General features: G+C 45.7%; 1 protein-coding gene across 7 annotated transcripts; it reads left to right on the top strand.

Moving 5' to 3' along the window:
* Positions 1-1,157: 1,157 nt before the first annotated feature.
* znf512b (zinc finger protein 512B) lies at positions 1,158-22,083 on the top strand. Of its 7 annotated transcripts, none has more exons than XM_047040372.1 (18): positions 1,158-1,351; positions 1,871-2,026; positions 3,505-3,636; positions 11,221-11,300; positions 11,617-11,745; positions 11,891-12,063; positions 12,166-12,533; positions 12,687-12,764; positions 13,382-13,513; positions 13,783-13,910; positions 16,159-16,251; positions 18,277-18,375; positions 19,019-19,264; positions 19,351-19,662; positions 20,048-20,149; positions 20,317-20,379; positions 20,693-20,791; positions 21,008-22,083. In XM_047040372.1, exons 3-18 carry the CDS (start codon positions 3,507-3,509, stop codon positions 21,344-21,346), a joined length of 2,571 nt encoding a protein of 856 aa, XP_046896328.1. In that variant the 5' UTR covers positions 1,158-1,351; positions 1,871-2,026; positions 3,505-3,506; the 3' UTR covers positions 21,347-22,083. The 7 variants fall into 7 exon arrangements, with proteins under 7 accessions (XP_046896328.1, XP_046896326.1, XP_046896327.1 ...); XM_047040370.1 differs by having other exon boundaries at positions 1,813-2,026; XM_047040371.1 differs by having other exon boundaries at positions 1,158-1,414.
* The last annotated feature ends 3,311 nt before the right edge of the window (positions 22,084-25,394 follow it).

Here is a 25,394-nt window from a genome sequence, read left to right as displayed (position 1 = left end):
TGAGGAATCTGGTAGTCATTGTCATTCCTTTGCAATAACAGCAAGCATTCAGCATTGACCAATCAATCTATCATTCTATTAGTCATTTAGAAAAAACACCACACATCAGTGACAAAAATGCCTCCCAAGTGTTTAAACTGGAATTGTTTTGGCAAAGGTTCATCCTTTATAGCTTCAATGTCAGATGTATATTTAAATAATGGTTTTAGCATTTAGGGATGGGAGAACTCCAGACATGAAGCATGATAACTGACCAGCGGAGTTGTCAGGACACTCTTGTGGACCCTTCACTTGGTATGAATAGCTATAAAACGAACACACACTGCCCTCTTCTGATAGAAGTAGAAACGTCTCCTTCATTTGATGACATCATTGTTTCCGTATGATCTCCTCTAATAGGAAATATCAGGTCACGCTGACTGGCACCAATCATCAGCCATAGCTTGGGTCCCCACTGATTTTACTGAGCCCACTCTAAGTGATTATGATACCATGATATCATACTAGACAGTGTTTAGTGTAGAAGTGTGGTTGTGACTAACTATAGCTGAAAGGAAGAACAAAACCCCAAGGAGAGTATTTTAAGCAACACATTTGTTTTTCTTTGCAATTGTTATGGTTGTTATCATCATATGCATCATAATATTATTACTAACACCAATATATATATAACAATACTACCAATAATATGAAAGGCGATAATAATCGATTAATAGCAAGCTATACTGTAGCCTCCACAGCGTAACTTTCAAACTTAATATACTTGACCTTGGTGTTTGAAATGCACAGTAAATGCATGGCCAATTCTCAGTATATAGTCACAAAGGCATCTATTCAGTTGGATGATGAGCATTATATGCATTAAGTATGCCCAAGTAATTATCGAATAAAGCAATACTGCAGCCTATCTCAATACCAGGAGTTTTGCTTTTTTGATAGCTGGCAAAATGCCCACGGCGACAACCACGAGCGATTAGGCAGTGCTCTGTAAAAATGAGTTACCTGAAGCTGCCATTAACGAAATTATAATGGACCGAATGTAACCGTAAGATTTAAATTATTAGTAAGGTTGATTTCAGGACTTCAGCCTAACCCCTTTCGTCATGAACGAACGCCGTTACGTCGGATGAGCCGCATGAAACGGTTTTGTATCAGGTTTATTAGGTAGAAACCCTAATAATATTTGCTCGATAAAAATAATAATAACGCGAGAGTTTGTAAGTTGCCTCAAGACTGTAGTTGCAACTGTCAAAGGTGGAGTGGATACGCGCATGACCCAACACACATTACAGTATTACTGTACACGGCTGCGAAGATAATATCCGTATAAAAAAACCGAAATAATCCTGAGGTAAGGAACCAGACACGGCACGGAAAGCGACCGAGATTGAAGGTTTCCGTTCCTTTTCCACCGGTTTGTTTCCTTTTACTCTAACCAACTCTCTTGCAGCTGTCGAAATTACTGCACTAAACATATTTTTGTGCCTCCCTTTAGCTCCAGCCAGCGCAAGGATTTTTTTTACTCCTCCTTCGTATTAAAGTCGCCATTTTGCTTCACTGCCTATATAAACCTTCTTGTATTCTAATATTTTCTTCAAGGAGTCGGAGACATGTCTGTCTTTACTGCCTATTATTGATATTTCTTGAGTCTATATCAAGACGATTGAGCTTGAAGAAGTGTCTCGGGGTATACGTGTTAAAACAGGAGAGGGGGCAACTGGAGGCTTGGAATAAGGTGAAACTGTCCTGGATTATAAAATATTACATTTTCTTCTTTATCACACCCTCCTCTTCCTCCTCTCGGATTCACAGCGGGGATCAGCGCGTGGTTAACGGCCGTGACAACTGTCTGTCTGCCTTGAATCCCCAGTCTGACCGCACGCCACGGCAGAACGAACGGCAGGTGTGATTGCCATGTAACATCGGTAAAGTCGCCTACCGCGCGAGGTGAAGCCTACTGCCTGACCCCCACGTGGGTGACCCAGGCCACCCGGCCGCTCGTGCAGGGTGACTCCCGATATTTAAGGTAGGTGTGGCCTTGTGGAAGTCAAAAAGGCGAGTCTAACGTATTCGTCACAAAAATTGTAGTCGGGATGTAACAGTAAGAGTGAAGTCAATAACTATACAATTTAAACATTTCGAACAGCAGTTAGGCGACGCTTTTGGTTGTAGGCTACTGTGCATGTTGAATCGGGTTGTATAGAGCAGCAAGTCATGTGTTCTGTCATTTTCATGCACTTTGGTGTTTTGTGTGTAGTTGATACATTCCTGAAATAGCGAAGCTTTCTCAGTATTTACCTCCATTAAAAAGGTAACTCTCAGTCTGTTATAATTTGCTAACATATATCTAAAAGTTGCGTCTAGATTATACAGGGTTTATGAAATACATGAAGAAAAACAGTAATGTGAAGGCCTGCATCTAGTAGCAGGACAGCTGGACAACACTAGTTAGCTCTGTCAGCATGTGTCAGACATTTCTGCTCTCTCGCACACGGATCACAGTGGTCCAACTGTAGTTGCAGTATGTGGGATAAACCATCTATAAACCATTCTAAGTGAGAGCTCCACATTGTGCACTGTAATTGTATCATTGACAATATTCACGTGTTTCACTTTTTGATACTAATGATATCTGTGAAACTATATATCTAACCATCAACACTCAATTTGCAATGCATATCATTGCATGTAAACAGATCCTGAGAGGCCTCAAATAAAAGAACCTTTGTGCGGTATTGTAATTAATTAGCAGAGTGACATGAATGTACGCTAAGAGAAAGCATGATGGGCTTGTAATCAATCCCACTTAGCATAATTAGCCATTGTCAGCCATAATCCATTAGGCTGTCCATACTAGGCCAAGCTGCCATGCTGGAGTGATGGCCAGACCCATGCCACAGACATGACTTAGTTATGGAGGCCCAGGATATAGCCTTAGCCCAGGGGTCTTACTGTGGTGGCAGATGCATTGGAATGTTGCTGTAAAGAGTCTTTCCATCCTGTAAAGAATGCAGTTTGATGACTGGAGCCGGCATGTGACTTGGCCAGTGTGTGAGGGAAAGTCACTTGCATACTGCAAATGGCCTCAACGGACATTTAGTTTTTTTTTCTCACTTTTGTTCTCTCCCTTCCCCTCCCCTTCTCTTTCACACTCTCTTCCTCTCCCTTACTCTTTCTCAATTATAACTAAATTACTTTCCTTCACTGTAATTGGAGGATTATAGAGTTTGTGTGTAACTGAGCATATTGATTTTCAAACGAGACATGGTGAAGGTCACGCCCTCATTACAACTCAAGATGATGTGTTTGCGTTGACTGGTATAACCTCAAGCAACTATCCTGGCTATAAGGAGCCACTCTGCTCTACCAGCTGGGACTTAGAACAACATTGGAAACAGGGATTGGTGGTGCAATGGATACAGTTGGTGTAGTCATTGATTGAGAGTCAGTGTTGCACAATGACACTTATGCATCTGTAATCTTGAACCCCCCCTCTATCCTCAGACATGGAGACTCCAAGTGGCCCCAGACTAGGGAAGCTAACCACCGGGGGGTTGCCCAGGGGTCGCCCTCCTAAGCAGGCCCACGCCCAGGAGGCTGCCAGGACCACAGCAGGCCCGGAGAACAACAAACATAGTAAGTACCTCAGAACCACAGTGAAACCATAGAGAACCACACAGAACTGCAGAACTACAGCAATAAAAGACAGAGGCAGAGATCTGTTACAACTGTGGAAGTTTGTGTTCTTGTCTTTGGCTGAGTTATTTTTACTATGCTTGTTCTACTGCATCCTCTGTGCAAGGTCTAGAGCCTAGATACACAGCAGGACTACTGTTGTCAATACAGCTACATTAAGATCCTGGAAATGATGGAACTTGGTGTAGAATGTCTCATCCACAGCACAAGTGAGAAATCCAAGCTAACTATTTGCATAGATTTAAGTGATAAAACAAGCCATATGGATTGAGAACAATACTTTGTTTGTGAAGACTGCACAGTGGAATTTTTGTTCCAATCCAATAACCAAATTATCATCATGACTTCTTTTATGAAATAAGGCAGACTTGGAACATTTTCCTGTTTTAATATGACCCAGTTGTTTTGCTTGCTAAAAGATGCGTACGCCAGCGCATTCCAGCTCTAGATGTTCCAGTTTATAGTCAACTTGGTGTGTAGGGTGGGAGATGTATAGCCATTGTCTTTGTGTTTATTTGTGTGTGTGTGTGCATTCATGCTTCTTGTTAGTTCTTACTGCAAGGGTGTGGGTGTGGGGGGAGAGTTTTCTCATGCGGTTAACTCTTTTCTATAGCCCACTCAAACATTTCTTTTATCTCTAAATGTACAGTAGAATGCACTTTGTTCGTCTACACAGTAAATTATTCTTTGGTGGATATATAGTAACAGTGACATACTCAATATTTGACTGACAGTTAGTCGGACTCTCTGAATCCACAGTTTTATAGATTTGGTCTTTATTACACACTAAACAGTGGCTTATAAATCAGTCAGGCTCAAATTAGTGTGCTAAGTTGTTACTGGGCTCCAGCCCTGGTTTTCTCCCAGCACTGAGAGCCAGTGTGAATACAGTTGGAGGGAGGGAGGGGTTGAAACACTAGTCAGGAGGAGGAGGAGGAAGACAACACATTTGGCTGTAGCTGACGGGAGTGAGTAATGCCAGTGCTATCCACACATGTGGCCTGTCTGTGTTGTTGGTGTCCTGCTGCAGGCCTACAGCTGGAAGCTGGCTAGGGTTTTTATAAGACTGAGTGGTTGGCTCTGCTCAGCTCTGCTCTGCTCAGCTCTGCTCAGCTCTGCTCTGCTCTGCTCAGGTCTCTTTCTCTCTCTCTCTCTCTCTCTCTCTCTCTCTCTCTCTCTCTCTCTCTCTCTCTCTCTCTCTCTCTCTCTCTCTCTCTCTCTCAATGTGCAGGTTTTTAAGTGGTCATAAATGTATGTACATTGTGTGCATGTGTGTCTGTGTTTATGCACAAGTTTTTGAGTGTTTAGCTCATTCTGGGTTTTATAGGTAGAGGGCTGGCTTCATCCTACCTTACAACTGGCCACCTGGGGTCTGTCTAGACTTACAGTAACAAGGTTAGATAGCTGGCCTCTCTCATCCCTTAAACTGGGTAACCTGCCTGGAGTCAGCTTTCAATGTATCTTAAATGTAGCTTGCTTAAACCTGTGTGTGAAGCTGTACTCTCGAGTGTAGAGCTCTGGCTGTGCCAGGTGAACCTGTGCCCCCCACCCCCTCACAGCTCAACCCCCCCCCCCCCCAGGATGGAGGTGCAGCTGAAGGGTTAAGAAGGTGTCAGGAGATGAATGGATCCATAGACCCTCATTACACACTTAACTGGATTTCTATTGATGTTCCCCTCTGCAGCACACTGATGCTCTTCTCTCCCAGGCTAGCCTAGAATATATCAGCTTTCCCCATATACCAAAGATAGTCCTCTCATCTTCCCGAAGTGTTTACAGGTACCATAATTAAGGAGCTAGGCAGCAGCAATGTTCTACTTGAAGGTGATCATGAGGGGGATGCTACAGAGCGTTCATCCCAGCCAGCCTGAGGTTGCTGTAGCTCAGTCTGGACCTGGTGATCTGCTGCCTCTCAGTCTGAGGCAGCTTGGATCCTTCCAGCAGCACCTGGGGGCTGGGACAACCTGCCACCCAGCCTTCACACTGCTGCACTCCTTTCACCTGTCGCAGGAAACCCCCTCAGTGTCTGCTGGTCCCCTCAGACTGTGCTCTCCCTCCTGGGACTGCTCTCTCCCTCCTGGGACTGCTCTCTCCACTCCTGTGACTGCTCTCTCCCTCCTGCGATGTGGAGGATCATGTTATCATCAGACAGCACTTAGTAGAAAACAGAGGGGGGCTTTCCATGGACTCCATTGTTGTCCCAGTTGTATCTTTCTTACTTCTGCGTGTAAACAGAGCCTGGGAATGGGCTTCCTGCTACAACTAGAGCAGCATGGCTTCTTACTGTACAGTGGTGTGGTTAAGCTGTCTCACTGCCAGGCTTGAGAGCTACTAGGAATGGCTGTGGTCAATCAGCATGTGTGTGTAAGTGTGTGTGAGGGAGTGTGTGTGTGTGCATATGCCCTATACATTTGTTTGTTTGGTAATGGAAGGGTTTCAGCCTCTTAAAATAATACTAACACCAGAGCTACATTTCCATTTCCAGGAGCTTGTTTAATATTTCTGGGCATGTCGTTTCTAAAAAGATGTACCAATACAGGTCCACCCACACAGCCCTCCCACCATCTTGCACTGTGGTAATAAAGCAGGGTATAAAGTGTTTGGCTGGGACCTTTGTTGATTTGCTGAGTGCTCTATGTAAAATGGTGCAGTACTCCACAGTGTCCCAGGAAGACAGCCTGGCCGTCTGGCGCTCCCTGCCTAGTGGAAGGGTTGGACCAGGGATGTGGCAGGCCCTGTCTGTGTCAGCATGCAGAGGACTGGATACAGGAAAGGGCTCTCTGGGTGTTTGTTTGGGCAGGCCTGTGTGAATGTTTGCGTTTGAACGTGAGCACTTGTTTTATATGTGATATAGGTGTGCGTACGCATTTGTGTTTTTGTGCACGGGTGTATGCATGCATGTGTGTGCATGCATGCATGTGTGTGTGTGTGTGTGTGTGTGTGTGTGTGTATGCACCTGCAGGTCTCAGATATCAGGCTACAGGCAGTGTGGACCCTCCTCTCAGACTCACCAACTAGACTCCATCTGCTGACCCTGCATCTTTGTTTCAACATCTCTCTCTCTCTCTCTCTCTCTCTCTCTCTCTCTCTCTCTCTCTCTCTCTCTCTCTCTCTCTCTCTCTCTCTCTCTCTCTCTATCACAGCCGTGTCTCAGCTCACTCTCAAGCACACTGTCACTCACTTCCCTCCTCCTTCACTCTGTCAATCCCCCCTCGGTTCTGCAGCATCACCCTCTTTCCCCTCTACACTGTAACCCACCTATCTCTTTCTCCCTCTCTCTGTCCTCTTTGTCACCCTCTGTCTCTCTTCCTCCCTCTATCTTCCTCTCTCCCTCTTCCCCTCTCTCCCTGTCCTCCTTCTCCCTCAGTACATAGAGACCTTGTGAGCAGCAGCACTGATTCAGAGGGCCAACATTGTCTCTCTCGTTCTCTCTGTCTCTCTCGATCACCCCTGTCCCTCCAAGGCAGTCATCGTGGTGTTTATGTCCTGGGTCTCTGAAGCCCTTCTGTGGTGAGGATACAGGGCTACGATCAATAAGAGTTAGAGATTGGTAATGTTTGTTTTGGGTTGAAATTGAATTGTTGTGAGTTTCTCTGCTGCTGGCGTGTGGCTATGGAAGCCTTTTGTCATCCTGTCACACCTTTAGTTGGCAGCCTAGATTTGTGATGTGGAGGTTGGGGGGTGGACGTGGAGGAGGGGAAAGTGGACTGTGTTTGTGAGTCACTGTCACTAAGGAGGACACTGCACAGTTGGAGCTAGCGCCCCGTGTCTTATTCTCAGAGGTGTGTGTGTGTGTGTGTCTGCATGCAAACTGTAGCTTTCTTTTGCACAAATGCAGTATGGCAGTCCATATTCCGAGATACGATTCACAGTAAGACATGACTTTAAAGGTTCCATGTGTTTTTTGGTAGCAATGACTAGTGAGTGAGGGATCCTGTCACATGTGAACAGTCTGCCAGAGATGCAGTACTATGATTGGATGACAGCAAACAGCTTGGCTTTGGGCCAATTGGGCTGATATGCTCCAGAGCAGACATGTGTGCAAGTGGTGCTCGAGACACTGATATACTGTATGTTCTGGAATCAATGCAAGGCCTAGAATGCAGGACTGTGTTAGTCTCCAGATAATGCAGCAGAAATGTGTGTTGGGTTTTCTGTTGATTCTGCTGTTTTAATTGCGGTTTAGCCTGGCTGGTAAACTGATACCCCCACCATCGAGCTGTGTAGGGTTTCTGGGCTCATAGGGAAAGTCCTGTTGTGCATGTTGTGCTTTTGAATGCAGAAGTAAATCTCTTTTGTGTGTGTGAGTGTGTGTATGAATGGGTGTGAGTGATACAGAGAGAAAAGGAAAACGAATGTGTCTGGGTTACCTGGAGTGTTTGTGTGCTTGTGTGTGTGTGTGAGAGAGCAGCAGGGTTTAAAGATGTTCCTCCTGTCTGCTTCCTACAGCTCTTGTCTGGAGTCTGGCAGGAGTGGGAGAAATGGGAGGGAGAAGGGATTATGAAGACATATGCAGAGAGACAAATGTGTGTGCCTTTGTGTGTGTGTGTGTCTGAGAGACAGAGAGAGAGAGAGAGAGAGAGAGAGAGAGAGAGACAGAGAGAGAGAGAGAGAGAGAGAGAGAAAGGGGATATATATATATATATATATATATAGAGAGAGAGAGAGAGAGAGAGAGAGAGAGAGAGAAGATGAACCGGCAGAGGAGGGAGATACAATTTGAGAAAGAGGTAAAAAAGGAAGAGAGAGATAGAGAGAAAATATGTCTGAGAGAACAGTTTACAGTCGGAAAACAGTCAAATAAAGTAGACGGGTGAAAAAGGGTTGTCAGAGCCTGTAGAGAGAGGGAGAACCAGGAGGGGAGGGGAGTCAGGAAAATGGTGCCCAGCCAAACAGGGGAGGAAAAAATAGGCAACTGTTTGGGTCCAGCTGTTGCAGACACTCCAAGACTGTGATCCGCTTCAACAGACTCATGCTGAAACGCTGCTGCTCTAGGAGTGGTTGTATTAACATGGTATTAATTTACAGTAGATGTGTTTGGAGTCTGTGGTTCTGAGGTGTCGAACTCAAAGACCGTTGCATTGACACAGAGCTATACTATCGGTCGGTTTTTCAAACCTTACAGAAGGAGACAAAGGCTCCTGTGTGTTAGGAGGAAAACAAATGACTGTTCTCTGCTACCGCGTGTGTCTGTGTGTTTGGGTGTGTGCATGTGTGTGTGTGTGTGTGTGTAAGGGAGACAGTCACAGGCGTAGCTAGGCAAGCTCAGGGGTTATTTGAGATCATTAAGCAGCTGCCAGCACTCCTGGGCCCTGCCTTCTCTGCTCATTTCTTCACTTTCTCTTTTCTTGTATTTTGTTTTGTTCGTTCTCTTTTCCTTTTTAATTGTATTCTGTTATACTTCATCACTTCTCTTTATCCCTCATCTCATCTACTCTCCTCTCTTCTTTTTTGACCTGAGAAACTTTAATCAATAGTGATGAAAAAAGATGTTGAGTGTGGATGAACAATATCGCATGAGTGCACTGTATGCCTGTGTGTTTGTGTGTGTTTTGGCTGTTTGTGTACTGAAAAGAGGCCCAACAGTGGTAGCTAAGACAAGTGGATCTTATTCCCATAGCAACAGGAACATATCTTCCCCAAGAGCGGAATTCATTAATTATGCCTTTTTTAAGAGACCTTTATTTTCTGAGACAGGAATTAAAATGCACGCTCAATTTCCTCCTCAGCACAAGAGCTGCACCGTCTGACTGAATCACCTCTCCAGCTGCTACCCAGACATTTAATAGAGAAATGCTCATTTGCATTGAGAATATTACATGCTACCCTACAGACTCAGCCTTCTCCTCCCACAATTAACTGTTAGCAAAGTGATTGTGTCTGTGTGCTATTTTATATTTGTATGCTAAGTTATGCCCAAAGAATGTTAGCAAAGGTATCCCCATTACATTATCCTAATGTAGTGTTTGTGTATCTGTGTGTGTGTGTGTGTGTATGTAGTTTATTCATGAGCATGTGTGTATGCTTGTCTTTCCTAAACCTTTTTATGATTACCTTTTGGTTTCCCATTCATCTTCAAGTTTATTATCATAAAGGAAAGCTAAAGATGATGTGTAATCCCTAAGCAGTGTTTGAGAACACACACACACACACACACAGCCTTAGTAGACATGTCTGATGAGAGAGAGAGATGTTCAGAGCTGAAGGAAATCCTTTAGCTAACATGAGCTGTTTTCATATGAATAATGATTACATAAAGTCAATTCATTTATGATAGAAATCCTCTAACCTTTCCATAATCCCCCCCGTCAGAGGCAGGCAGGCCCTGATGTAGACAGGAGCTGGTTTCCACCAGCCTGCAGCCCTGTGCTGTGTCCCTCTGACAGGTAGTACAGCACTGGAGGTGGGGGTGTCACCACGCTGACAGAGACACATACGCAGGTCATGTTGCTGGAACATCACATCGAGTCAGACATGAGTTGGAGAATGCTGTCTGTTTCCTCTGTGGCTCGGACGCGACTGGCTGGATGCAACCAGCAGCAGCCCCTGTTCTCCACCATGTTGCTGTGGCCCGGCCAGCCCTGTCACATTACTGTAACGAAGGGCAGGAAGCTATAGCGCACGGCGACCGGGAGGGGCGGGGTCATGGTTGAGGATGGAAAGCAGCTGTAGTTCGCACTGCTGTTTAGTTTGGAGCGCTCTCCTCTTCGCCCCCTCTTTTCCCCTCCTTCCGCCTGTCCTCTTAGCGCCCCCTTGCCTCTGTACCCTCCCCCAGCCCTCCCTCTCTCTCTGGGTAGGGGGGCAGCGTAGCAGCAGTGATGTGGCAGCACAGAACAGTGGGGTGGAGGGACACTGAAGCACAGATCTAATTGTAGCAGAGAAGGGAGCAATAATGAGGCAGCCTGTCCTCCTCACTCAGGGAGTGGGGGAACAAGAGCGCAAGTGGGATGTGAGAGAGCGAGAGGGAGTTGGGAGAGAGAAATAGCAGGGAATAGAAGAGCAAGTGAGAGAGAGATAATGTGCTAAAGGAGAGGGACTTGGTGAGAGGGAAGAAAAAAAAAGTGACAAAGTGAAAGGGAGAGGGGTAGAGAGAGGGGGTGTGAATCAGGGAGAGCGTGTGAGAGTGAGAGAGAGGGGGAGAGATAAAGGGAGATTCCACAGCTATGGCAGGGTGTCCTCTCTGCGCTGTGTCAGAGGTTCGTAGGCAGTGGTGATTTATAGGTGATTTATTCTGCTCGGGGAATGGCCTTTACCCACACTGCTTCTCTCTGGCACAAACACATACTCACACACACAGCTGAGCCCTATTTAACTTGCCACCACAACTGGGCCTGCACTGCTTTGTTTTTTAACAATGTGTCAGCGTTGTTCTGTTGTTAAGATCACAACAACTATGTCAGACATTCCAAATCACGTCAGATGAGAAGTGAAGTATTCAGCACAGGGGTACAGTGATAAATAAAAAAGGAATGACATATATACTGTATTCTAAATCACCTCTGCTCTGTCTTGTCTCTCTGCCAGGCCCTCTGTGTGGTGAGCGGGTGGAGGGGAAGAAGAAAGGGCGTCCTCGAGCAGAAGTGCAGGAGCTCAGGAGCATCCCAGTGAGTACCTGATCACTCTCTGAAGTGTGTGGGTGTTGGCCCGGTCCTGTTTGAATGTGTGCTGCACATACACAGTATCATGGATCTGCACCAGTCCAACAGTCTGTTTTGTCTATTGCAACGTGTGTTGTGTTTTCCAGTGTGTTTACTGCAACATGTTCCCTCTCCCTCTATTCTCTGTCTCTGCTTCTCTTTCTGTTTCTCTCTCACCCTCTGTCTCTGTCTCTGTCTCTCTCTCTCTCTCTCTCTCTCTCTCTCTCTCTCTCTCTCTCTCTCTCTCTCTCTCTCTCTCTCTCTCTCTCTCTCACCTGTGCAGTCCCACATGATGGTTCAGTGGAAGGAGGAGTTTAAGAGGCGTTCCAGGGTAAAGTGCCCGAGCTCAGGCTGCTGGTTAGAGTTCCCCAGCATCTACGGCCTCAAGTACCACTACCAGCGCTGCCAGGGGGTATGACATGGCCCTCCCCTCAACCCACCGCGACCTCCAGCCCACTCCTCACCCAACCCCCCTCTCCTTCCCTCCCTCCTTTATCCAGAGGAATCCCATCCCCTGCTCATTTCCCTTTGTCTCTCCCCTGCATCCCCTGTGCCAGGCCCCCCTAGCAGAGAAGCTGAGTCACAGCTGTCCCTACTGCGAGGCTGTGTTTGCCACCAAGGTCCGCCTGCAGAAGCACAAGCTGTGGAACCACCCAGAGAGAGTCACCACAGAAACCAAGTCAGAGTCCAAACTGCAGAAGAGTCCCATCAAGCCCACCCCCAAGAAAAGGTGACCTGCAGCCAGCCTCCCGTCACCTCCAGACAGCTGTTACATCTCTCTCATCCCATCTCACAGTTCAATTCTTCATCTTGTCGCTGTCTTCCTCTCCAGGCCTTTGGAGAACAGCCCGCCCTCGCCAGTGTTCTTCAAAGTGAAGAAGACCCACGAAATGTCCTCTCCCTCGCAGAACGGGGAGGTGGCCCCCCAGAGAGCGGAGAGGAAACAGCACACACACCCCTCACACACCTCGCACACCTCACACCCCTCACACAGCACACACACCTCTCATACCTGTCACACCTCACACACCTCTCAAACCTCGCACACCTCACACTCCCAGCAGGCTGCACTGCAGTACCAGACGCAGCAGAGGCTGTCGTCTTCTGACTCCTCCCCCGTCACCCCCGGGGGCAGCGAGAGCGAGGGGGGCAGCCTGCCCCCCCCCTTCACTGACGAGGACCCTGAGAGGATGAGACACAGTAAGATTTCCACACCTGGAGGGTGACACATTACTACACACAAGCATAGGTATACAACATTGTGTGACAAAGTTAGGGTTAGGCTACTATGGAGCACTGTTAGGAACGAGTTGATGTGTGTTTGACCATGTCTTGATCTGTGTATTCCTCTTGAGCCAGGACGGAAGCAAAAAACCCCCAAGAAGTTCACTGGAGAGCAGCCTTCCATCTCAGGAACATTTGGATTAAAAGGTTTCTTTTCCATTTAGTCTCATCCGTGTTTTGACACAGTTGCTGTTAGACACTTTGATTATGCCTCATTTATATTGACTCATTACAGTAGGCTACATTAAGCTCCCTTTGATGATTCATCTAATCGTCTGGAGGGGGACAAATGCACTCATAGGAGAAGTAGGGGGAACTATTTCAACACTGCAATGGGTACCATTAGGCATATTGTGTGACTGTTTATCAATCCCCCTGTGCAGGTGTTACAGATGGTAGTGGCCTGTTAATTGGGCAATACAAAGGTGTTTCATATCCTGCTAAAGTGTCAGTGACTCACACTCAACATCACACACCAGACATACTGTAGCACCACACACACAAACACACGCACACACAGATACACACACAAACACTACTAGGACGTACATTTAGCTCATTCACACTCTCAGCTAAATGACTGACATTGTACACATTCACAAAGCACAAGATGACACTGATACAGATGTTTGAACTCTCTTTCCTGTTGATTCTCTCGTGCTTTACTAAATTAACTGTACATGGCTACAGTACATTTAAAACCCTCTCTCTCTCTCTCTCTCTCTCTCTCTCTCTCTCTCTCTCTCTCTCTCTCTCTCTCTCAGGTATGACCAAGGTGGAGGAGAAGCTAAAGGCAGGCCGTGTGAAGAGGACAGAAGGAGGTCTTCACAGTGAGGAGGCCCAGAGGAAGCCCCCAGCCTCGGCCTCCAGAAGGAACACCGCCCCCCTCGGCTCTGGTACACCACATGTCTAGTTTGCTCTGGTACACCACATGTCTAGTTTGCTCTGGTACACCACATGTCTAGTTTGCTCTGGTACACCACATGTCTAGTTTGCTCTGGTACACCACATGTCTAGTTTGCTCTGGTACACCACATGTCTAGTTTGCTCTGGTACACCACTTGTCTAGTTTGCTTCTGATTCATTAAGCCAGACTGATTCCATCCCCCTCTCATGCCTTAAACATCCATGTTACCGTTTGATGAATTGACTGATTGGTTGGCAGGTCCTCCCCCAGATGTCCTGTGGCACCAGGCCATCTCAGAGCGTGGTCAGGTGGTCTGTCCCACCTGCTCCATTGTCACCAGGAAGACAGTGCCTGGACTCAAGAAGCACATGGAGATCTGCCAGAAGGTGAGAGGACCTTGGGTGTGGAGATTACAGTATGCTATACAGTGGTACCTCAGGTGTGGAGATTACAGAACAGAATACAGTGGTACCTCAGGTGTGGAGATTACAGTACACTATACAGTGGTACCTCAGGTGTGGAGATTACAGAACAGTATACAGTGGTACCTCAGGTGTGGAGATTACAGAACAGTATACAGTGGTACCTCAGGTGTGGAGATTACAGTACGCTATACAGTGGTACCTCAGGTGTGGAGATTACAGAACAGTATACAGTGGTACCTCAGGTGTGGAGATTACAGTACACTATACAGTGGTACCTCAGGGGTGCAGATTACAGTACAGTATACAGTGGTACCTCAGGGGTGAGGATTACAGTACAGTATACAGTGGTACCTCAGGGGTGCAGATTACAGTACAGTATACAGTGGTACCTCAGGGGTGCAGATTACAGTACAGTATACAGTGGTATCTCAGGGGTGCAGATTACAGTACAGTAAACAGTGGCTGACTGCCACGTAGCATCATCCACTGTGACAGCTTCAACACATCTGCATTTCATTTAAGTAAAAAGGAAATAGTGTTTCCCACTCTCTGTTGAATTTCCTAAACCGCCATACATAAATTAACACTCACCCTAAATCCTATTCCATATGTTGTCACTGTTTCATTTTTGATTGATTGGTTCATCTGTTTTCTATTCAGTGCCACTTACACAATAGTGAAGAATGTAATGGACCTGGCCTCTATTTTAACTTAACTTACCATATGTTATAAAGGGAGTTCTGCAAATGTATTACAAATGGTCTTGTCATCGCTAAATCTGTTCCTACTGAACACTACTTTTCCAAATTCATCCCAGTGTCAGTGTAAAGCAGGCTGGTATTCTGAGTGTCCAGTTGAATGTGTTGAGGGGGTGTGTTCCTTCTCACCTGTTGTCATGAGCTCCAGCCCCTCCCCCTGGCCGGGTGTTGTGGCCTTCTGGATAACCGTCACCTCAGCTCCAGGGACGGGAATGACTCAGGCATGCTACTAGACACCTCTCTCTGAGGACCCCTAGCGGTCACTCTGCCAGATGAGAGATCAATACCCTTAGACAGAGGGTATTGATTGGAAATCTGGGCAAAGAATACTGTGGTTGCATTTTAATAGTCTGAAGCTGCTTCTTCCCCCTGGTGCCCTCTAAAGTACCTTGTGTGCTCTGATCTGAAAGACAAGGAAAGTGGTGTGGAGGACAGCTTGTAGAACGTGTGGTGTTCTATTGTTCCCAGTATGGGTGTGATGGAGACGGAGGAGAGGAGATGAGTCAATGGGTCATTGGAGAGTGTATCAATACCAGGTGGATGTGAATCAGCAGTAAAAACTCCTCTGATTGGTCCTTAGGTCAGATCTGTTAGTGCCTTTCTAGGCTCCTTATTAAAATGAGAGGGTTTTAATGGAGCCTTGGCCCAGCGGTCTGTAGGACTCTATAAAATTGACAGTGCTGCCATTGACATTACACAGTGATAGAACCAGCTCATTAGATCAGGGTCACTTACAGAAAAAAACACCTTTTCCTCCAGATCAATACTGTAGCACTGGGCCTCTCTCTGGTAGGGCCTCTCTCTGGTAAAGCCTCTCTGGTAGAGCCTCTCTCTGGTAGAGCCTCTCTCTGGTAGAACCTGTCTCTGGTAAAGCCTCTCTGGGAGGGCCTCTCTCTGGTAGAGCCTCTCTCTGGGAGGGCCTCTCTCTGGTAGGGCCTCTCTCTGGGAGGGCCTCTCTCTGGTAGGGCTTCTCTCTGGGAGGTCCTCTCTCTGGTAGGGCCTCTCTGGTAAAGCCTCTCTGGTAGGGCCTCTCTCTGGTAGAGCCTCTCTCTGGTAGGGCCTCTCTCTGGGAGGGCCTCTCTCTGGGAGGGCCTCTCTCTGGTAGGGCCTCTCTCTGGGAGGGCCTCTCTCTGGTAGGGCCTCTCTCTGGTAGGGCATCTCTCTGGGAGGGCCTCTCTCTGGTAGGGCCTCTCTCTGGTAGGGCCTCTCTCTGGTAGGGCTTCTCTCTGGTAGGGCCTCTCTCTGGGAGGGCCTCTCTCTGGGAGGGCCTCTCTCTGGGAAGGCATCTCAGACTCCTGCATGCTCTCCTGTAATCAATCATTGTTGTACCTGTCAGACAGTAGCCACTGTTTTGAAGATGTTCAGATAAAGATCACCATCAGGAGAAGCTAGGGCAGAAAGCAGACTTTGTCTGACCTCTCTGTGACCTGTGTGAACTTTCACCCCTACAGCTCCAAGACGCCCTGAAGTGCCAACAGTGCCAGAAACAATTCAGGTCCAAGGCCGGTCTCAACTACCACACGATGGCTGAACACAGCACCAAGGTACTCACACACACACGCAAATGTAAACACACTCATACATTCACACATGGTTGGCTGTGTGTAGCTCGGACTGCAGTTGTCTGCCAATAGTGGACAGGTGAAAGGTCTTGATGTTGACCCATGAACATTGACTTTTAAATCTAGTCCAGGGCCTGATTTAGGACAGGGTCTATGTGGGTCAGATGGGTCCAGTTTCAATACTGACACACTGACCCAGTCCCCAGTAGAGGGATTCTACCAGCAGACACCAGAGCTGTCTGGGTTCAGACTCAGTCTGCAGACCAACATGAAGAGAAGGCTCCAGAGAGCTGCAGGCCTGCTGCTGGTTGTGTGGTCCTGCAGACAGAAGCACCACGAGAGGCTTCTTCAGCCATCCTCTCCAGGGTGATGCTCTTTGGCACAGATGAACACGTGATTGATATGCTTGTCGAGGGCGTTCTCCTCTTCTATTGGAAGCTGTGTATAATCTGCAGTAAGGAGCTTCATTAGGATATTAACATGCCTCTCCTGCATTAGCTTGATGCTTCTCTAATGAAGATGGTTGAATTATTCACCATTGGCTGTTTCAAAAGTATCATGAAAGATTAATGGACTTGCGTGGACCAAACTCGTATTGTGTGCGTGTTCATGCGTGAGAGTGTGTGGATGTGTGTGCTTGAGAGTGTGTGTGTGTGTGTGTGTGTGTGTACTATCAAACAGTAGCAGATACCGTTATGGAGATGATTTATGTTGTATGTAGAGGTGAAAAAGCTGTTGGAGATATCTCATTTTTCTTCAGTCTGGGCTTATTGTCCTATGGGCTTATTGTCCTATGACCTTACTGGCTGCTCTGCTGGCTTGCAGTAGAGGATACACAACAGTGTGCGTTCTAGAACCATAGTCACCAACCCTTTATGAATACTAACCCACCCAGAACTGCTGGATTAAACTGTTTTGGGATTAAAATAAACTTTCTTGCCAGCCATTTGAAAGTCTAGACCTCAGAAAATCTTCCTTCATTTTGGGAAACAAAGTTTAATCAAGGCTGGTTGTCCTTTAACCACCGTACTCAGAGGTGTTGTTGCTGCTAATCTGTGCCCAGTGTGTCCTCTAGTCACATGGTCGAGCCTCAGTGCAGTGTGGGAAACCTCAGCAGGATGACGATGAAGGACAGAGGTCACCTGCTGGGTTTGACCTTGCTGCCACCGACTCTTCTATGATACTCCTCTCTTCTATCTCTCACTACCCCAACCTCTGTCCCTTTCCATCGCTCTTTCCTTTAATCATTCTCCCCGTGTGCATCTCTCCCATGTCTCTTTCTCTCACTCTTTCAGTCTCGTACATATTCTCTCTCTGCCCCAACGGTCTCTCCCTCCTTTTATCTCTCTCTCTCTCCTATTTATCTCTGGCACTATATCTGGTTTACTCTTTCTCCACTTTATTCCCCTCCTTATGCGCTCTCTATTGCTGATAAAGATTTAAAAATACATGTTTGTGTTTTTTTTCCTGCCTAGCTAAATGAAAGGCTGCTGGAAGTGTCTGTTCTGTTGCCTGCGGGTCTGAGCGTGACATGATTTACTTTGGGTAGAGAGGGTCCTCTGGGCTGCTATCTCATCTCTTCCTCGCACACTACCGCTGCATCTCAATGATCTGGAGTGCTTTCCTCCCCGTCTCCTTTCTGCTGTCTGCACTGATATGCAAACATACCAGGAGAGGAGGCCAGCAGAGCATATTGAGATCCAGCCAGGGATCACCCTTTTCTCTGTACCTCCCTCCTCCCCTGTGTTCCCCCTGGCAACCCTGTCAGCTGTTATTCTGATCAGAGTTGGTGTTTGGCGCTGGTAAATGCCTCAGTGAAAACATTAGTTTGACAGTTGTCATAAACATGCCTTGAGTAAGAGCCTCACCATGAAACCATTTAATGATTCTGGCACGTTGTGTGCATCATAGATGGGAAACACATTTTTGGGAGCTGGGTCTTTAGTAGGGAGGGGGAGGTATTTTGTGGGGACACACTGGTGCAACGCTGTGTTTGTTCCCCCTCAGCCCTCGGGGAGTGAAGGCCAGACGGGGGACGAGCAGGAGGAGAGAGAGAGGCTGCGCAGAGTGCTCAAACAGATGGGTCGAATCAAGTGTCCTAGTGAGGTATGTACTCTCCTCCTTTTCTGTCTTTTCTCCTCTCTCTCTCCCCTTTCTCTCTCCTCTTTTTAATCTCTCTCTTTACTGTAACTTCTCTTTCTCTTTTTATCCCATTCCCCACTGCCCCCCCTCTTTACCTTTTATCTACAGTATTTTTAGTTTCGTTTTTTTACTTGATTTGTTTATCTTTCTCTCTGCCAGCCAGTCTTGCCAATTATCCCCCCCCTCCTCCTCTCTCTACCTTATGTCTCCTGTCTTTCCATCCCCACCGCATCTCATCCACTAAACCATTCTGTCCCTCTCTTCATGTCTCTTACACTTTCTCTTTTTCTCTCCTTACTTTCATTTCCCTCTCTCTTGTCATGATGCCCAAGCCCACATCAACACTCTGTTTCCAGTTACTCACGCTCTAGTGCAAAAAAATGATAGCGAGGAGAAGAGAGAGGCTGAAATCAGACTCTCAGAAAGACACTTCATCATACTTCATACTCACCATTTTCGTCTCCTCGATATCTCTCAACCACACAAAATACAAAGATCGTTTTCCATCAGATTTTGCTGTGTTCCACTAACCTGATTTCCAATTGAACGTGTCTCCTTATTTTCCATGTTATCCCCCCACCACACACACACACACACACACACACAGGGTTGCTCGGCCCACTTCTCCAGTCTGATGGGCTACCAGTACCACCAGAAGCGCTGTGGCAGGGAGCTGTCTGAGGAGGACAAGCCTGTGTTCCTGTGTCAGCACTGTGGCAAGACCTACCGCTCCAAGGCAGGCAAGGACTACCATCTCCGCAACGAACACCCTCCAACCACAGCCACCACCCCTCCCACGGCCACGCCCACCACCAATAACAACGCCACCTCCAACAGCACGGGCAGAGACAGGGTAAGAAGCCCACAGCGTTCAGGCTGGGACTGGCTGGATAGCTTCTCCTCCAGGCCCCTGACCAGTGTGCTCTCCCTGTCCTCCAGGTAAGCCCAGAGGAGGCTCCGCTGGTGGGAAGAAGAGAGCCGAGCCAGACGGAGAGGAGGGAGGAATGGCCACAGAGGCCTGCTGGGCAAGGGAAGGAGCGAGACAGGGAGGTCAGGGAGAGGGAGAGGGGAAGAGAAAGGGAAGGTGAGGGTCTGGGGGAGGACTTTGAGCGGACCCCCAGTGGCAGGGTGCGCCGGCGGTCTGCCCAGGTAGCAGTGTTCCACCTCCAGGAGATAGCAGAGGACGAGCTGGCCAAGGACTGGGGAACCAAGCGTCGCATCAAAGATGACCTGGTACCAGACAGCAAGAGGGTAAGCTCCGACAGAGACCAAACACACACACATGTGCACGCGCACACACACACATCAAAGGCAACCTCTCAGTAGACATAAAGGTGAATAACACACAAACACACACACACACACAAATATTAAAACAAATATCCCAACACCACCTGGTCCTTGACATCAAAGAGAGGTTGGATTTTATCAGGAGAATGACAAACACACACGAATGCACACACACACACACACACAGTCTTATTTATTTACACACCATAAACCACATCAGAGAAAACTTCTCAACATCATGACATGACTAGGGTAAACATATGGCATGCAAACACAAAGTAACACAAATACACCCACATGCACTCACACATATGTACATTTATATATATTTCCCCTCTCCATCCAGCTGAACTACACACGTCCCGGCCTTCCCAACTTCAGTCCCAAGCTGCTGGAGGATTGGAAGAATGAGGTCAAGGAGAAAGGCTTCATATGCTGCACCAACGGAGTAAGACCTCCAACCAACTGGTTGGATTGTAACTATGCATTTGATGTTAAACACACACACACACACACACCGCCACAGAGTTCAGAGTGCAATGAATCATACTAATGAGAACATTGAGAATGAGGATAGTACAGTAGTGGCTAAGTTCTTGTTCCTCTCCGTTTTAGAGCTGTGAAGCTGTCTACTCCAGTGTGTCTGGACTGAAAGCCCACTTAGCAAACTGTAACAAGGTATGGTTCACCACGACATGCAGGCTTCACCTGACTGATCCCACTGATGTCGCTGTCCTGTTCTACCGAAGCTCCCACCCCTTTATCCTGTACAGATTGGAAAATGCTTTTTGGCTAAGAGCAATACTGGAGATGCACTGCTTAACTTATTAGAGGGCATACAACAGTCACCACATCACCAGGATGAACAGATACTGTGTCGGCTTATGGAAAGGATCTAGAATCATGGGACATGACATCAGAGCAGTGTGTTTTGATGCCCTCTCGTCTTTGTTGTGTTGGCATCACCTGGGTGTGTTTCTGCATGCTGCAGGGAGGGGGCGATGTGGGAAAGTACACCTGTTTGATCTGCCAGAAGGAGTTCAGCTCAGAGAGTGGTGTCAAGTATCACATCAGCAAGACACACTCACAGGTGGGTCAGGAACACTTTCACTTACATACTGTACACTGGTAAGTGTAAATCCAAAACCAGTAAGTATATTTTCTAGTACGGTATGTGTGCACTTGACCCACCCACAACTCAGTCTATTCCATATACACCTACTAACCTCTGCCTTTGTTCTTTTTTCACCTTGTTGCCTGTGCCCTTTCTTCTCTCCCTCTCCATTGTCCCTGTTCTGCCTCTCAGAACTGGTTCCGGGCTGCAAGTCACATGGTCATCACAAATAAGGCCAAAACTCCAGAGAGCAATGGAATCAATATGGAGGTGAAGAACGGAGCCACTGCCGGCAAGAAGAGAGGCCGCAAGCCCAAAGAGCGCCCTCCTGAGGCAGCTGCCGTTCAAACAAAGACTCCCCCCAGCACCACCCAAAACTCAACATCTACCCTCACTCATGCCTCCACCCCAACACAGACCCCCACTCAGACCCTGGCCTCCACAGACAGGGGGAGCCCCACACTGAACAGACACCCCAACCCGCCTGCCACTAGGCGGGGTAAACCCAAGAAGGTGACCCCTTCAGAGTAGCTTGGCTCCCAGTGAGCCAGGGGCCCGGAATCTATCAGCAATGCTCCAGTAAGCTCAAAGACATTACATACTGTAAGACACAAGGATTGGGGACAGAGAAGGAAACTAAAACCACCCTAAACAAGCTAACCAATAAGTTCATGTGTTTCATTTCACTCTGATCTTTGCGTTTAAACTATGTATGGTTTCTGTGTCTACTGGCATATCCGGACATTCAACAGTATTCATTATTTCTCTTCATTCCATTGTTAAGGTGATTTGTTTTCCTCTACTCATGTCTGGGGTTAGTTGTAATCAAAGTTAAAATCCCGATTTCTTTATGAATAGCATATTTGAAGCAAAGGTAGTATTTCAATTGACTTTAGCGTAATTCTCTCTACATGTATGTAGGTTCATGTTGTGTTTGAGAGGTTTTACAAGGATATTCTATTAGCATGGTGAGGTCATTTACTGCTAGTGTTTTTTCCACATAAATAATGTACTGTGTATATATACAATATCTATATCTCTATCTCTATATATAAATATAATCAAAGCTATTTCCAAGACAGGAAAGTCTAACTGAATCCTGACTCATTTGCTATGTGTTTTTCCTCATTGTTATTTTTCATTGTGGCAGCTGGAAGTTTAAGTAGAAAACCTTTAGCAAACAGTCTGCCACTGTGCAATATTATGTTGTTTTTGTTGTTATTTGTTGGCCTTATTTTTTCTTTGCCTTTCTGTTAACAGACATGAAACTTTAACAAAGTGTGGTACTTCAAAGGCTTATCTGTGCATTGTGCCATGGATTAATAGCTCAAATGTTTGAAACTTTGGCTGAAACTAGGATTTTGTTTTTTATATTATCATTTTCACTGAAATCTCTTGGGAGCATCTTAACATGATTGTGTGAGACTGCATCCAATTTCACATTGGTGATTATTCATGAGGCACAAGATGTACACTTAGGGTTGTTTAACGTGTGTCAATAGAATATCCACAAAATAAGTGTATGTATGCTAGCACATTACCCAGAATGGCACTAGTACACATGGAAAAGTTCCAATCCTTTATTCTACATTAACTGCTTATTTCTGTCTTTGGAATAGTACCCACTGTAATGACTAAATAATGAATATGTAGTGGAGAGGGGTGTGTGCAGCACAATCAACTAAATTACCACAATGTTGAACTTAAGGTTGAAGTTAAGCGTGAAAAAGTCAAAGATGCTTTTGCTTGAAAGAGTTGATAAAAGAGAGCAAATGTCTTTTATAGAAAGTTTAAGGATGATAATCTTTTAACAAAAAACAAACAAAGCTAATGAAGATTTAGATGTTATTACGTGTATTGACCTACACCTGGTCGTTATAATGCTAATGTCTTGCACTTTAAACCCAAACCTCTTGCCAGTCCCCTTATGTCCTTTTGCACTTAACAAGCACTGCTAATCTTTCACCCCTACCTTACATTCAGTGCCCCCTTGGTGTAGATTTAGGATCAGTCTGTCCAAGCGTAACCCTCAGCCTGGGGGGTCATAACCCCTAACTGAAAACAGCAGCAGTGTCTCCAGAAATCCAGAAATAAGCATTGAGGTTTCTATGTCCCATTTTCAAACCAAGGCCTGTGTTGAATCTGGAACTGATAGGACCACCTCACTCAATACACTAAGCCATAATGGTCCTTAGAAATGCAACACATCGGAGGCTGTTGGACTCGTCTTTACTAGTTTAGATGAAAGAAAATAGAAAAATGTAGTTTAATTTATGATAAAAAGCTATTGTGTGCAATCAGAGAATTCATATTTTAGCTATGGTACATTCTTAAAGTAGATACTTGAATCCACCAACAAATTATTATAGTAATAATTTGATCATAAGGATAAATTCCATAAAATATTAGATTTATATTTGCAATGTATATCCATGAATCAAAATAATCTCCTGGCTGAAAATGACAGATCAGATCTATTTTATAATCTCTTGTGTATATTAATAAGTTAAAGCTTTGAATGTGTACATAGATGTGACTTGAGAGGAGAGTTAAGTATGTTAGATTATGAAGGGTGCTTCACATGAAGGGTGCTTCACCTGCTTCTCTACCTTAGGGACTGCTGAAGAGAGAGATCATGCTGTTCAGTTTGTCCTCCGGATCCTCTGGCCTCAGCCTCCCTCCAGACAGGCCCTGTCATGAACAAAGGGGCCTTATTCTCTGTCATTCCAATCAGATGTAGGTGTCACCATTTTCCACAGGATACATCCACACAGTCAGGAATCATTCAGATTGAACTCTGTTTAAGATTAATTGAGGGAGGGGGCTCAGAGTGCTATTGGCTCTCTGTTATGATGACATCTCTCTTTCTGTCTCTTGCTACCATTGTGGGAAAGCCTTGTGTTCAGGTTGGATGGTTGGTCTACAAACAATATATGAGTGCTAACTGGTACTTTGAGCTTCTCAGTTTGAGTTCTCCTTGTGAGCTCTAGGCTAGAGATGGAGGTTGGAAGATCAAGCACCTTGATAATGGCTGGATGTCAAGAACAGAAAGAGATCCTAGTCAAGTGTTGAATTTAGCACAGTTTGAATTCATGAGTTGCTTGTCACTTGTTTGATCGGTTTGTCATATTGAACGTTGTTTATCCAGCAAGCTTTGGTGTTGCAATAGGATAGTTTAGCACTGCTTACCATCGTGAATGTTTCATATTTGATCTTGCCCTTTACTATCTGTCTTCCTAGATCATGTGGAAAACACATATCCTGCAGTGCCAGCTAACTGCACCAATATGTTTAGAGTACAGCAATACACCATATTTTGTTGGTTTTGTTGGCTTGCTAATGTTTCAACAAAGTTATTTCAAAATTGTATGGCACTTTTTCACACCCCATACCTTTGTTTGCTTTGATAATGTTTTTTTTTCTGAAATCAAAAAAGTACAAAAACATTAGATTTGTAGTACATAAACAATATGTCATGTGTTGACACTGTTGTTTTAACAATTTTGATGATGCACATTAATATTAATTGAGATTTTCAGAATACATGGACAAACAAATCGAGAGTGTCCTTTAATATGTACTCAACATGGGACTGGGAAGTGTGTGTGTGTGTGTGTGTTTGTTTCTGTATTTAGTGCACTTACTATCCCATGAAATAGGCTTGAATTAGGAGTGTTGTTGGAGCTTTCTAGTGACCTGGGCTGTGTGTGGTGTGACTTTTGTACCTGGGGAGTCCATAGGCAGATGTGTCTTCCCTTTTTCAGCAATGTTCCTTCCCCTTCTGAAGGTCTGTGTTCTGGATTTCAACGGGCTTCTGATGTCTCTTATTTTGAAAATGTACTGTTTTGCAATACAATATAATCAGATTTTTATTTCACCTAAAATGAACTGTAAAATAAGACCCTCCCATTCAACAGAAATGTGGGTTAAACTGTTATAGTATATGGAAACTAGGAAGAAAATAGAGTAAGAACCTAGGTGACATGATGTCTGGGCTGAGGTGACATGAAGCTATTTATCCAAGAAGGGAGGCGCCACTCCTTCTCTGATTCTGAACTGTTACAATTTTTCCATATTGTTGTATTACCTGTGCATTATTATCCCTCAACTAATGAATTAAAATGTTGTTGACTAAGTTTGTGATCATGCTATGAATTTATATCATTACATGAATAGTTATAAACTGAACCTAATTTACAGTCAAATGTTTTCATTCTGACAAATAGACTAGATAGATATTACCCATAGTATTACGTGGGAGTAACTATGGACATTAATAACGATAACCCCATTTAAAATAAAAAGGCAAAAGTACATCTGTCAGTTTATCATGCTGCCTTTTAAGGGTTTATGACCATGCGTATTTGCCACTTACACGTGGCTAGTGTCTGGAATGCATGACATCATGAATGCTGTGTTGAGTGTAACCATATATGAATATGCGTACAGATCGAGAAAACGTGATGTGGGGCATTATGGGCCGCGAAGTCCGCATTTGGGTTGTTCAAGAACAACTCATGACTGTTACAGGATACTATATTACTACAAGACCCATAGTGCATTGGGTGTCGCTCCACCA

Source organism: Hypomesus transpacificus, chromosome 18 (assembly GCF_021917145.1).
Source record: "Hypomesus transpacificus isolate Combined female chromosome 18, fHypTra1, whole genome shotgun sequence".
NCBI lineage: Eukaryota > Metazoa > Chordata > Actinopteri > Osmeriformes > Osmeridae > Hypomesus > Hypomesus transpacificus.
Note: the sequence above shows the minus strand (reverse complement) of the source record. Positions and strands in the feature narration are given on the sequence as shown.